The following is a 12441-nucleotide window of genomic DNA, read 5'->3' as shown; positions in this document are numbered from 1 at the left end:
CCCAAATCCCTTTTCTCTTTCTTCGATTTTTCACTAGTGTTGCAATTGTTGTTGTTGTTGTTGTTGTCGTTGTTGTTTTCGTCGTCTCTGTTTTTGGTTCCTTTCTCTTTCCCCCTCTTGCTCAAACCACTTTCCATTTCTGTTCAATTATTATCATCATTATTATTATTATTATTATTATTATTATTATTATTATTATTATTACTATTACTATTATTATCATTTTTATTATTATTATTGGTTCATTTTTTAATTATTTTTGTCATTATTATTATTATTATTATTTTTATTATTTTTATTATTATCATTATTATTATTATTATTATTATTATTATTATTATTATTATTATTATTACTATTATTGGTTCATTTTTTAATTATTTTTGTCATTATTATTATTATTATTATTATTATTATTATTATTATTATTACTATTACTATGATTATTATTATTATTATTATTATTATTGGTTCATTTTTTAATTATTTTTGTCATTATTATTATTATTATTATTATTATTATTATTATTATTATTACTATTACTATTATTATTATTTTTATTATTATTATTGGTTCATTTAAAAAATTATTTTTGTCATTATTATTATTATTGGGTATTTTTTTTTCATTTCTTTCTATTGTATCGTTTTTATTATTATTATTATTATTTTTTTGTCCTTTTTTTTTCCTAACTTTTTTCATCATGGGAGAAAGAAGAGTGTCATAATTCTTCACAGGGACTCTCTAAAACCAGAGAGAGAGAGAGAGAGAGAGAGAGAGAGAGAGTGTGTGAAAGAGAGAGAGAAAGAAAAAGAGAGAAAGGTGGGGGTGGGAGGAAGGAATGAGTCACCTAACCAGAAACCCCGCTCGAAATGCTTAAAATAGATTAGATTCCGATAAAGACACCCAAAGGACCAAATGCTGACAGTAAACAAGGGGATCAGATAAAATACACCATCCAACTAAACCATGGTGGAAATTGAACCCAGAAAGCAAACATCCTTAACAAATAACCACAAGGCACCTGCCATCTGATACTCTACTGATTCTGTCAATTCAATCCACCACTGTTGAAAAGTGCTTTGTTTATCGACCCTGTAACGATGTAAGTCAAAGCTGCCCCCCCCCCCGGCTGGGTTTGAACTCGCAATGTAAGGTGTTGGAATTGCTGTTAACAAAACTTTTGTTGTTGTTGTTGTTGTTGTTGTTGTTCTCGTAATTCTGGTTTTTTGGTGTTTGTCTTCTTCTTCTCTTGATCTTCTTTTGTTTATTTTGTTTTGTTTGTTTACTGTTGCTGTTGTTTTTCTCATCGTTGTTGTAGTCATTCTTGTAATTATAATTTTTAATTGTTACTCCCTATTTTTTTTTACATGATTCAGTCCCATTTTAAATGCTTTGTGTTGTCTTCTCCTATCCCCAATATTTTACATAAACCCCCAATGGTTAATAAAAAAAGGTCATTATTATTATTATCATTATTATTATTATTATTATTATTATTATTATTATTATTATTATTATTATTATCAGTATTATTATTATTATTATTATTATTATTATTATTATTATTATTATTATTATTATTATTAAGGTGGCAAGCTGGCTGAATCATTAGCACACTGGGCAAAATGCTTAGTGGCATTTCATCCATCTTTTACGAACTGAGTTCAAATCCCACTGAGGTTGACTTTGCCTTTCATCCTTTCGGGATCAATAAATTAAGTACCAGGGAAACACTGGGGTCGATGTAATCGACTAGTCCCCTCCCCCAAATTTCGGGCTTTCTGCCTAGAGCAGAAAAGAATCGTTAGCACGCGAGACAAAATGCTTGGCCATCTTTCGCCCGTGTTCAAGTTCTGGGTTCAAATTCCACTGAGGGCAGCTTTGCCTTTCATCCTTTCGGGGGTCGATAAACTAAGGACCAGTTGAGTACTGAGGTCAATGTAATTGATTATTCCCCTGCCCCAAATTTTAGGCTTGTGCCTATAGAAGAAAGGATTGTTGTTATTCGAGCGAGATCGTTGTCAGTGCCACTGGACTGGCTCCTGTGCAGGTGGAACGTAAAATACAACATTTCGAGTGTGGCCGTTGCCAGTACCGCCTGACTGACCTTCATGCCGGTGGCATGTAAAAGCACCCACTACACTCTCAGAGTAGTTGGCGTTAGGAAGGGCATCCAGCTGTAGAAACTCTGCCAGATCAGATAGGAGCCTGGTGTAGCCATCCTGGTTTCACCAGTCCTCAGTCAAATCGTCCAACCCATGCTAGCATGGAAAGCGAACGTTAAACGATGATGATGATGATGATGATGTTGTTGTTGTTGTTGTTGTTAACACAATGAGCAAGTAGAATTGTTAGCACATCGGACAAAAATGCTTTGTGTAGCATTTCTTCGATCTTTACATTCTGAGTTCAAACTCCACTAAGGTCACCATCTTCCTGAAATCCCTTTCAACAGGAGGGGGGGGGTACTCAATAAGGTAAAATACCGGCGAAGTATTGGGGATCCCTGACCTTCTCAAACTTGCAGGCCTTGTGCAAGAATTAAGAAGAAAAAAACAACTGTTGTTGTTATTGTTGTTGCTGTTGATGATGATATTTCCCAGGGTGTTGCATTGAGCTCGTTAGTCCTCTGCATTGTTTCTGATCCCACCCACCCACCCCCCTTACCACCCTATTGACTACAAGTACCAGAAATACAACAAGCTGTGTAATACCATCCTTGTTGTTATTGTTGTTATTATTCTTCTTGCTGTTATAAATTGTTGTAGTTGTTTTAAGTTATTCGTGTTTCCCATTGTCATCGCCCTTGTACGGCTTCTCCTACTCCTTCCCTTCTTCTTCCTCCGCCTCCTCCCCCTCCTCTTCCTTCTTTCTTCTCCTCCGCCGCCTTCGATCTTCTTCTCCACCCAGCACAGCTCTGCACACGTCTCCATTGGTCCTTTCCTTCACCGCTGCGCCTCCTCTTTTGAGACGGCCCTATAAAATCCACCACACTGCACCGTGGGCCTTTGTTCATCCTGAGAGCTTCTATAGACCAGGAAGTCCCGCGGTACGAAAAAAGAAACAAAAAAAGCAACACCTCGAACATATAAAAGTGAACCGAATACACAAACCAAATAAGAACAAACCAGTTTTATCAGTTGTGGTAAGGAATCATTACATTTTATCATAAATATATGCATATGTGTATATATATATATATATATATATATATATATATATATATATATATGTATATATGTATGTATATATGTATATATATATAGTTTTAGGGAAAAGAACCAAGGTTCATGAACCCATTGATGAAAATCCACTGTCACATATAGAAAAAATTAATAATTAAAAGCACAATAATTAAGTGGATTTTCATCGATGAGTTGATGAACCTTGGTTCTTTTCCTCAAAACTATATATATATATTTTATACTGTGAAATTTAATTTAATTTTTAATAAATTGATTTTAATTGAGTTTTTACCTGTAATTTTGGATTTTATCCCTAACATTATTATTATTATTATTATTATTATATATATACATGTGTGTAAGAGTGTGTGTATATATATGTGTGCATGCATATATATATATATATATATATATATATATATATGTATGTATGTATGTATGTATGTATGTATATTTATGCATGTGTGTGTGTATTTCTGTGAGAGTTTGAGGTTGGGAAACCACCCAAATAAGGGATAGTGTCTATCCAATATACTGCTGGTAGTGTACCCAATTATTATAGATATCAGATGATATATATATATATATATATAAATAATAAAAAAGAAGTGTGAAAACGCCACTATATCAGATAAATTTTAATTTTAATTTTCTCAGAGATATTTTACATGTTTCGGTTCTTCTTGAAAAAAAATTAAACTTATCAAAAATATATATTTTTTAAAAGTAAAATAAAAAGAAAAGTTCTTGATTATCTCTAACTAGTTTCAACAGAGTCCGTGTGGAAGTGTTGTATGTGTGGGAACATAATGGCTGTCTTGTGTCTATATGTTTAGAAAGTTGATTGCTATGGCCAGTCAGAGAGTGGCCACTGGATGCACAGTAGCCAAGAATTTTGTTAATAAGTCTCTCAACCACAGTCCTGATGTAATGCATCTTGACATTGAAGATACTAAAACTCTTTGAAAGACCACTGGGTTGAATATACCTATGATTCAAAAGCTGCAGATTTGCCATATACTATGAGACACTGATTCCAATGGAGAATTAGGTATAGGGTATTTGCGTGTCTATGGAATACTCAGCTGGTTAAAGTCAGAGTCAATGAGCAGATGGTTTGGTTCAGTAAACAACTGGACACTCATTGTTGAAACTGACAGAGAACAATTTCTAGTGTATGTGTATGTAGATAGATGTGTATACAAGCATAGATATGGTGTATGCCTAAATATGTATGGCCGTTTTATTACGATTTAAGTTGGTTACATACACACACAAACTTTAAATATATATATATATATATATATTATCTAAAAAGTACTAACTACTTAGTAAAATTATTAATTAATTAATTAATTAATTTTACCCTATGCTATTATATATATATATATATATATATATATATATATATATATATATATATAGATATGCAGGGCAGGGAATCGTCAATTAGTAATAAAATTAATAATTAACAATTTTGCCGGGTAGCTCAGTATGAAAAAACCTTTTCGGTAAAAATCATTTATAATCATAAATATATAGGGATTGACAGTAACCTGCTTCTCCAACATACTGAGAATTCAGAAATAGCAGCCAAAGAACTACTGATTCCAAAACTACAAATTATTACTCTAAATTGATAGCGATATTTTTGATACACACAGAACAAAAAACAGTAGAGAAGACTAAAAAAAACTAAAACTAAAGGCAGGTGGTTTTTTTAGTCTTCTCTACTGTTTTTTGTTCTGTGTGTATCAAAAATATCGCTATCAATTTAGAGTAATAATTTGTAGTTTTGGAATCAGTAGTTCTTTGGCTGCTATTTCTGAATTCTCAGTATGTTGGAGAAGCAGGTTACTGTCAATCCCTATATATTTATGATATATATATATATATATATATATATATATATATATATATATATATATATATATATATATCTGTCTATGTATATTTGCATGTACATTTTTCATCAGATTTAGACACACATACACACACATATATATAGCTATGTCTATATATGCATGCATAAAAACATATATACATAGATACATAAATATATTGATATATATACATATATATATATATATATATATATATATATATATATATATTTACACACGCGTAAATATATGCATACACACACACACATTCATACACCTATTAAGTAATTTGCATCACAGAAGCAAAGACATACAGTACCCCAAAAAAATCTTTTATTCTCCTATTAATTAATATGTCTCAGCCTTCAGGCTGCAGCCATGCTGGGGCACCACAATATAAATTTCAAAACTATGTTTTTCTTTTATTTATTTATTTATTTATTTATTTTTTCAATTTATCAATTCAGCCAGTCATGCTGTGATGTGTATTTTATAGCATTCATATATATATATATATATATATATATATATATATATATATATATATATATATATATATATATATATGTATGTATGTATATGTGTATGTGTGTATGTGTGGACACAGCTGTATGTAAGCCGACTCAAGAAATCTCTACTGTGATTTTTGATTAATGTGCCCAGAGAGACCCTAGATGCCAAAATATCGTTCACTTGATAACAATGGCACTCTTCTTTTTTTGCTATTATTATTATTACTATTATTAATAATAATAATAATAATGATAATAATAGTAATAATAATAATATTAAGGCGGCAAGCTAGCAGAATCATTAGCACGCTGGGCAAAATGCTTAGCAGTATTTCATCCATCCTGACAAGATTGATGCATAGCTGATGATTATTCATCCTGTCACGTGTATTTTGGATGCATTCATCGAAACATATGTAGGAGATACGAAGATATAAATGTTTTAATAATATTTTGAATGTTCGTCTTCTTTTTCTATTTTCTTATATATATATATATATATATATATATATATATATATAAATATACAGTATATACATACATGCACACATATGCTTAATGCTTGATCTTCTTTTTCAGAATCCCACCAACAAAATGTATAAGTATCTACTATTTTTGGCCCTCGTCACCATCTTTGGAGGTAATATAGCCTTTCTTTCCCTTACATCCTGATTGTGTGTGTGTGTGTGTGTGTTTAAGTGTGTGCACATGTGTATCTGTGTTTGTGTGTGTATGTATGTGTGTGTATGTGTGTTTATGTATGTGTGTATATGTATGTGTGTTTATGTATGTGTGTATGTATATGTGTGAGTGTGTGTATGTATGTCTGTATGTGTGTGTGTGTACTTATGTGTGTGTATGTATGTGTGCGTATGTGTGTATATGTATGTATGTATGAGTGTGCGTGTATGCATTGCATGCATGTGAGTGTATACACGTGTGTGATTGTATGTATGTGCATGTGTATGTGTGTGTACGTGTGTATGTGTATGTGTGTGTGTGTAAGTATACACGTGAGAGTATATACATGTACGATTGTGTGGATGTGCATGCGTATGTGTGTGCGCATATACATGTATATGTGTGTGTATGTATCAATGTGTGTGTATGTGTGCAAGCAACTATATATTAATATTTATGTGTGTTTGTATGGTTGTGTGCTTGCACAAGGAAATAGTTCTGTGTGTGTGTGTGTGTGTGTGTGTGTGTGTACATTTTTGTTTTTATATATAACTTTATGTTTTTTTTATTTATATTCACACATTTCAATTCATATTTATTAATTGGCGCCGTTATATTTTCCAGGACAAGCAGCAAAAGGAGAAAGTGCAAGTAAGTGTGATTCCTTTTATGGTGGAAAAGGGTGGGTCTGTGTGAGTGTGAGTGTGAGTGTGAGTGATGACTGTAAATGAGATCCACCATCATACAAGCGGTGTATTTCGTTTCCAACCTTCCATGAAAACATAATGCCTGGCCATGGGAAAGTGTTACCATACTCGGAAACAGATCAGATGGAGGTTGGTGACAGGAAAGGCATCCAGCAGTGAATAATCTGCCTCAGCAAATTCTGTCCAGCACGGGAAAAGTGGATCCTAAAACAATGACGAGGAGGATGCTGATGATGACATATCACAGTATTGACCAGACCATCAGGTGGTGCTATACACCGCTGGTCACAATGCACTTCCAGTTCTGCCTTGATTGCACTATTATTTTTTTTATCTTAACAACTGAAATCGCCTGACTAAATTGTCTTCCCATCATTGAGGAGGCCTTCCCAAAATCCTCTCCAGATCTCTTGGATACCACTCGGCAACTGCAGATGACGATGATGATGATGATGACGATAATGTGTGCGCGTATATATATATACATATATATATATACTGTCGTTTTTTTTCTGCTGTTTTGGTGATGATTTTTTGAGTTAGCTTACCAATTATTTTTGTTGGTAGTTAATTTATGATATATTGATATATATATACATATATATATATATATATAGTAAATGAATAAATTGTAAATGCAAAAATAAAACAAAAACACAAAGGATTCTGCGGTACACATGTTTCAAGCTTTATATCAGTGTATAATTGACAACATAAAACTATCTTCAGCCGCAAATGTATTCTCTCCCAAGAATTATATCACATAGGCGTTAAAGGAGGAAGAAAGATGAGATATAAGAGGTGAGGTTCCGTTTGGTATTTTGCATTGTACTATACCTCGTAGAATTCTTACTTTGATATATTTATACATAATTTTCTCTGTACTCCGGAATCCGTCCATACCTTGCCACAATTCAGTGTGTAGTGTTAAGTTGGTGGTTACAAACAATACAATAAAATAACATAACAAAAATGAAATAATAATAATATAAAATAGGAATATAAAATACTAAGAAGAAAAAATAATACAGATATTCATACAAAAATAAAACTAAAATAAAGTAAAACATAAAAGGAGTCAAATCGGTGGGGTGGGTAATCTAAGAAACAATAAGAGAAAATCTGGATAGTCGAGTAAGATACATCTAAGCTATTTAGACGGGTTGGCGAAGGGTGGTGAGGCAAAATCTAAATGTAGAAGAAGAAGATAAAAAGATAAATAGATATAGATAACAGAGATCTTAAAGGTCGTGAGGGATAGATATATATGAGCTGTGTCTGCCTATATCAGTGGTGGGTCGTAAATAAGTAGTGTCAGGCCAGAATAAACTTGAAACATGATATTCTTGTGGTGAGTGGTCAACCTAAGCGAATTACAACTTAATTGTAGTAACTTATCTACATACACTTATCTAGATGAAGAAGGGTGAAGGAAGTGGAAAGGGTAATTATAACATAGAAGACCTTAAAGAATGAATAATTAAACATGTCAACAAGAAAAGGGAAATAAAGTATATGGACGTTAAAATTCAAAATACAGAGTATTGGGGGCATTTCGACCGACCCCCCCCCCCCGTAGTAATATAGTATAATAGTGATAGGAAATAATAGCACCCACATTAATAATGTAACAAATAAGAAATAAAATAAGAACTAAAAAATAATAAAAATAAGAGATAAAGAATATAAAAAAAATTAAAATTAAAAAATTAAAAATTAAAAATTAAAGGGAAAATATAAAATATATAACAATTGAGAAAAAGAAATATATATATATATAAAAAATATAAAAAATTATATATATATATATATATATAAAATAAAAAATATATTAAAAAAAATTTTTTTTTTAAATAAAATAAAAAAAATATAAAACAATTGTCAAGTATTACCTCTAACATTTACTTTACCTATATATATATATATATATATATATATATATATATATATATATATATATATATATACTTTGCCTTTCATCCCTTCGGGAGTTGATTAAATAAGTACCAGTTATGCACTGGGATCGATGTAATCGACTTAATCTCTTTGTCTGTCCTTGCTTGTCCCCTCTATGTTTAGCCCCTTGTGGGCAATAAAGAAATATATATATATATATATATATATATATATATATATATATATATATATACACTCAGACATACACATGCACAAACACGTACACACACATAAGGACACATACATAAAGAAATGCACACACACACACACACACGCACACACACACACACACACGCACGCACACACAACCAATTGTTGAGTTGGTCAAATTTGTTCTTTATTACCATTAATTATCGACAACATCATTAAACATTTCTCTGTTCGTTTCATCTTGCAGATAAGACTGCCACCAACTCGTCAGATGTCCCCAGCAACATCTATTACCCATCGCCTTACCACCCCTACCCTGGTGCCGGCCACTACCCTGGTGCCGGCCACTACCCTGGTGCCGGCCACTACCCTGGTGCCGGCCACTACCCTGGTGCCGGCCACTACCCAGGATTCCAGTATCCCCATCAGCAATTCCCTCCCCAACCGAATCCACACAGCCACACGACGACCACCACCCACACTCACAATATTCCCCACCCCCACGGTAATACCCAGGGTTCCTCCCACCAATACCCTCCGTTTCCGTTCCCCCATAGTGGCCACCAGAACTACCCACAACATTACCCCAGCTTCCCACACTTCCCCACCCACCAACACGGCTCTGCTAACCAAGGTACCCATGGCTCCACACGGCCCACTTCACCTTTCCCTTTCTCCTTCCCAAAATTCCCCAAATTCCCACAATTCCCACAATTCCCACAATTCCCACAATTCCCACAATTCCCACAACAACAACAACAACCACAACAACAGCCCCAATTCGCACCCAACCACCAATACCCCCACTACCCCCACTACCCCTACTATCCCCATTATCCCCAGTATCCCTCCTACCCATACCACTACCCCTACTATCATCACTACCCTTATTACCAGCATTACTAAACAAACCCTCGCCCTAAAATCACCTTTTTTCCAACCCCATCCCACCCTTCCACTGACTTCCTACTAGACACCCCCTACCCTACCCTACCCAACACCACCTTCTCCCTTCTGTTTCTTTCTTTTTTTTTTTTTTTTGCTCCGCTCCATTCTAGACCCTGACCCCTCGCCCCCCCCTCCTAAGCAGAGAAGCTGCCACTTCTCCTGTCACGATCACTGCCTCCACCATCATGGCAGCCAGCAGCAGCAGCAGCAGTAGTAGTAGATATTCGTACCGCTCTCTTTATTTTCTGACCTTCCTCCACGCCGCCTACCACCCGACCCCTGACCTCTGTACCCTTTTCCCTATTGACCTCTCCCCCTAAAGCAAATTTATCAAGTAGACCAATATGATGCAATTCCACAATTTAGACTAACAGAACTACGAACCCTGTACTTAGTCCATATTGCCATTATTTTCGTCCCATCTTACCAGTAAGTATTATTATTGTTGTTATTGTTGTTATTGTTATTATTGAGTGAGTGAGCAGAGTGACGCTGGGGCACAAATATATGAAGGTCCCTGAATAAAGGTTCGTTTAAGGGTGTTGAGCAACACACCCATGTTTCCAGAAGTGAATTAGCCAAACCCCAAAGAATTCCTCTCAGCACATGGCTATGATGCTCCCCCACTACTTCTGCTCGTGATCAGAGATGCACATATCGTCAGCCACCAAGGGACATGCTCAACTGGTTAAGGTCAAACAACTGACAAGCAAATCTGTGGTATTGAGCAGAATATTTGTTGTAGGCCATCTTTTATACCAAGACAAAACAATGAACATGATAACACTTCCAATCAGTTAAAATCAGAAGCCATGAGAGCCACTGCCTGGTACTGCATCAGGCCATTAGCAAATCTGTGGTATTGAGCAGAATATTTGCTGTAACCCATCTTTTATACCATGACAAAACAATGTACATGATAAGGCTTCCAATCAGTTAAGATCAGAAACCATGAGAGCCACTGCCTGGTACTGCATCAGGGCATTAGCAAATCTGTGGTATTGAGCAGAATATTTGCTGCAGGCCATCTTTTTATACCAAGACAAAACAATGTACATGATAACACTTCCAATCAGTTAAGATCAGAAACCATGAGAGCCATTGCCTGGTACTGCATCAGGGCATTAGCAAATCTGTGGTATTGAGCAGAATATTTGCTGTAGGCCATCTTTTTATACCAAGACAAAACAATGTACATGATAACACTTCCAATCAGTTAAGATCAGAAACCATGAGAGCCATTGCCTGGTACTGCATCAGGGCATTAGCAAATCTGTGGTATTGAGCAGAATATTTGCTGTAGGCCATCTTTTTATACCAAGACAAAACAATGTACATGATAACACTTCCAATCAGTTAAGATCAGAAACCATGAGAGCCATTGCCTGGTACTGCATCAGGGCATTAGCAAATCTGTGGTATTGAGCAGAATATTTGCTGTAACCCATCTTTTATACCATGACAAAACAATGTACATGATAAGGCTTCCAATCAGTTAAGATCAGAAACCATGAGAGCCACTGCCTGGTACTGCATCAGGGCATTAGCAAATCTGTGGTATTGAGCAGAATATTTGCTGCAGGCCATCTTTTTATACCAAGACAAAACAATGTACATGATAACACTTCCAATCAGTTAAGATCAGAAACCATGAGAGCCATTGCCTGGTACTGCATCAGGGCATTAGCAAATCTGTGGTATTGAGCAGAATATTTGCTGTAGGCCATCTTTTTATACCAAGACAAAACAATGTACATGATAACACTTCCAATCAGTTAAGATCAGAAACCATGAGAGCCATTGCCTGGTACTGCATCAGGGCATTAGCAAATCTGTGGTATTGAGCAGAATATTTGCTGTAGGCCATCTTTTTATACCAAGACAAAACAATGTACATGATAACACTTCCAATCAGTTAAGATCAGAAACCATGAGAGCCACTGAGTTGGCAGAATCTTTAGCATACTGGACGAAATGCGTAGTGGTATTTCACCCGTCACTTCAGGCCTTATGCCTTTAGCAGAAAGGATTGTTGTTGTTGCAGTTGTTGTTGTTGTTGTTGTTGTTGTTGTTGTTGTTGTTATTGTTGTTCTTTTCCCACTAGGTTCTACACTGTCGGTTTGAAACAAAGCTACCATCTCTATACGGCGACGTTGGACGAAATTATTTTTTCAAGCTTTCGACATAAAAGAAATTTTAAAAGGCAAAAACGATAAAAAAAACAGAAAACGGAACAAAGAAGAAAAGAAACAAACAAACACCTTTACATTCATTTGTTGTCTCCTATTTTTTTTTTCTTCGTCTTCTTCTTTTGAATGAAGAAGAGGAAGAAGAAGAAAACGCAAAATGATGAAATGTAAAAGAAAGATTGAGAAAATAAAATGAATTCAAAATGCATCAATAGACAAAGATTAA

The 12441-nt window shown here is 34.6% G+C and overlaps 1 protein-coding gene across 2 annotated transcripts; it reads left to right on the top strand.

The window, feature by feature from the left end:
* Positions 1 to 3014: 3014 nt before the first annotated feature.
* LOC106874993 (uncharacterized) lies at positions 3015 to 12441 on the top strand. Of its 2 annotated transcripts, XM_089346330.1 has the most exons (6): positions 3015 to 3149; positions 6164 to 6224; positions 6890 to 6916; positions 9326 to 9451; positions 9488 to 10455; positions 12131 to 12441. In XM_089346330.1, the coding sequence occupies exons 2-5, from the start codon at positions 6179 to 6181 to the stop codon at positions 9982 to 9984; spliced, it is 696 nt and encodes a 231-aa protein (XP_089202456.1). In that variant the 5' UTR covers positions 3015 to 3149; positions 6164 to 6178; the 3' UTR covers positions 9985 to 10455; positions 12131 to 12441. The 2 variants fall into 2 exon arrangements, with proteins under 2 accessions (XP_089202456.1, XP_089202455.1); XM_089346329.1 differs by having other exon boundaries at positions 9326 to 10455.

This window comes from Octopus bimaculoides, chromosome 30, assembly GCF_046866305.1.
Source record: "Octopus bimaculoides isolate indiv1 chromosome 30, ASM4686630v1, whole genome shotgun sequence".
Taxonomy (NCBI): domain Eukaryota; kingdom Metazoa; phylum Mollusca; class Cephalopoda; order Octopoda; family Octopodidae; genus Octopus; species Octopus bimaculoides.
The sequence above is the reverse complement of the archived record's forward strand: the minus strand, read 5'-3'. Positions and strand labels throughout refer to the sequence as shown.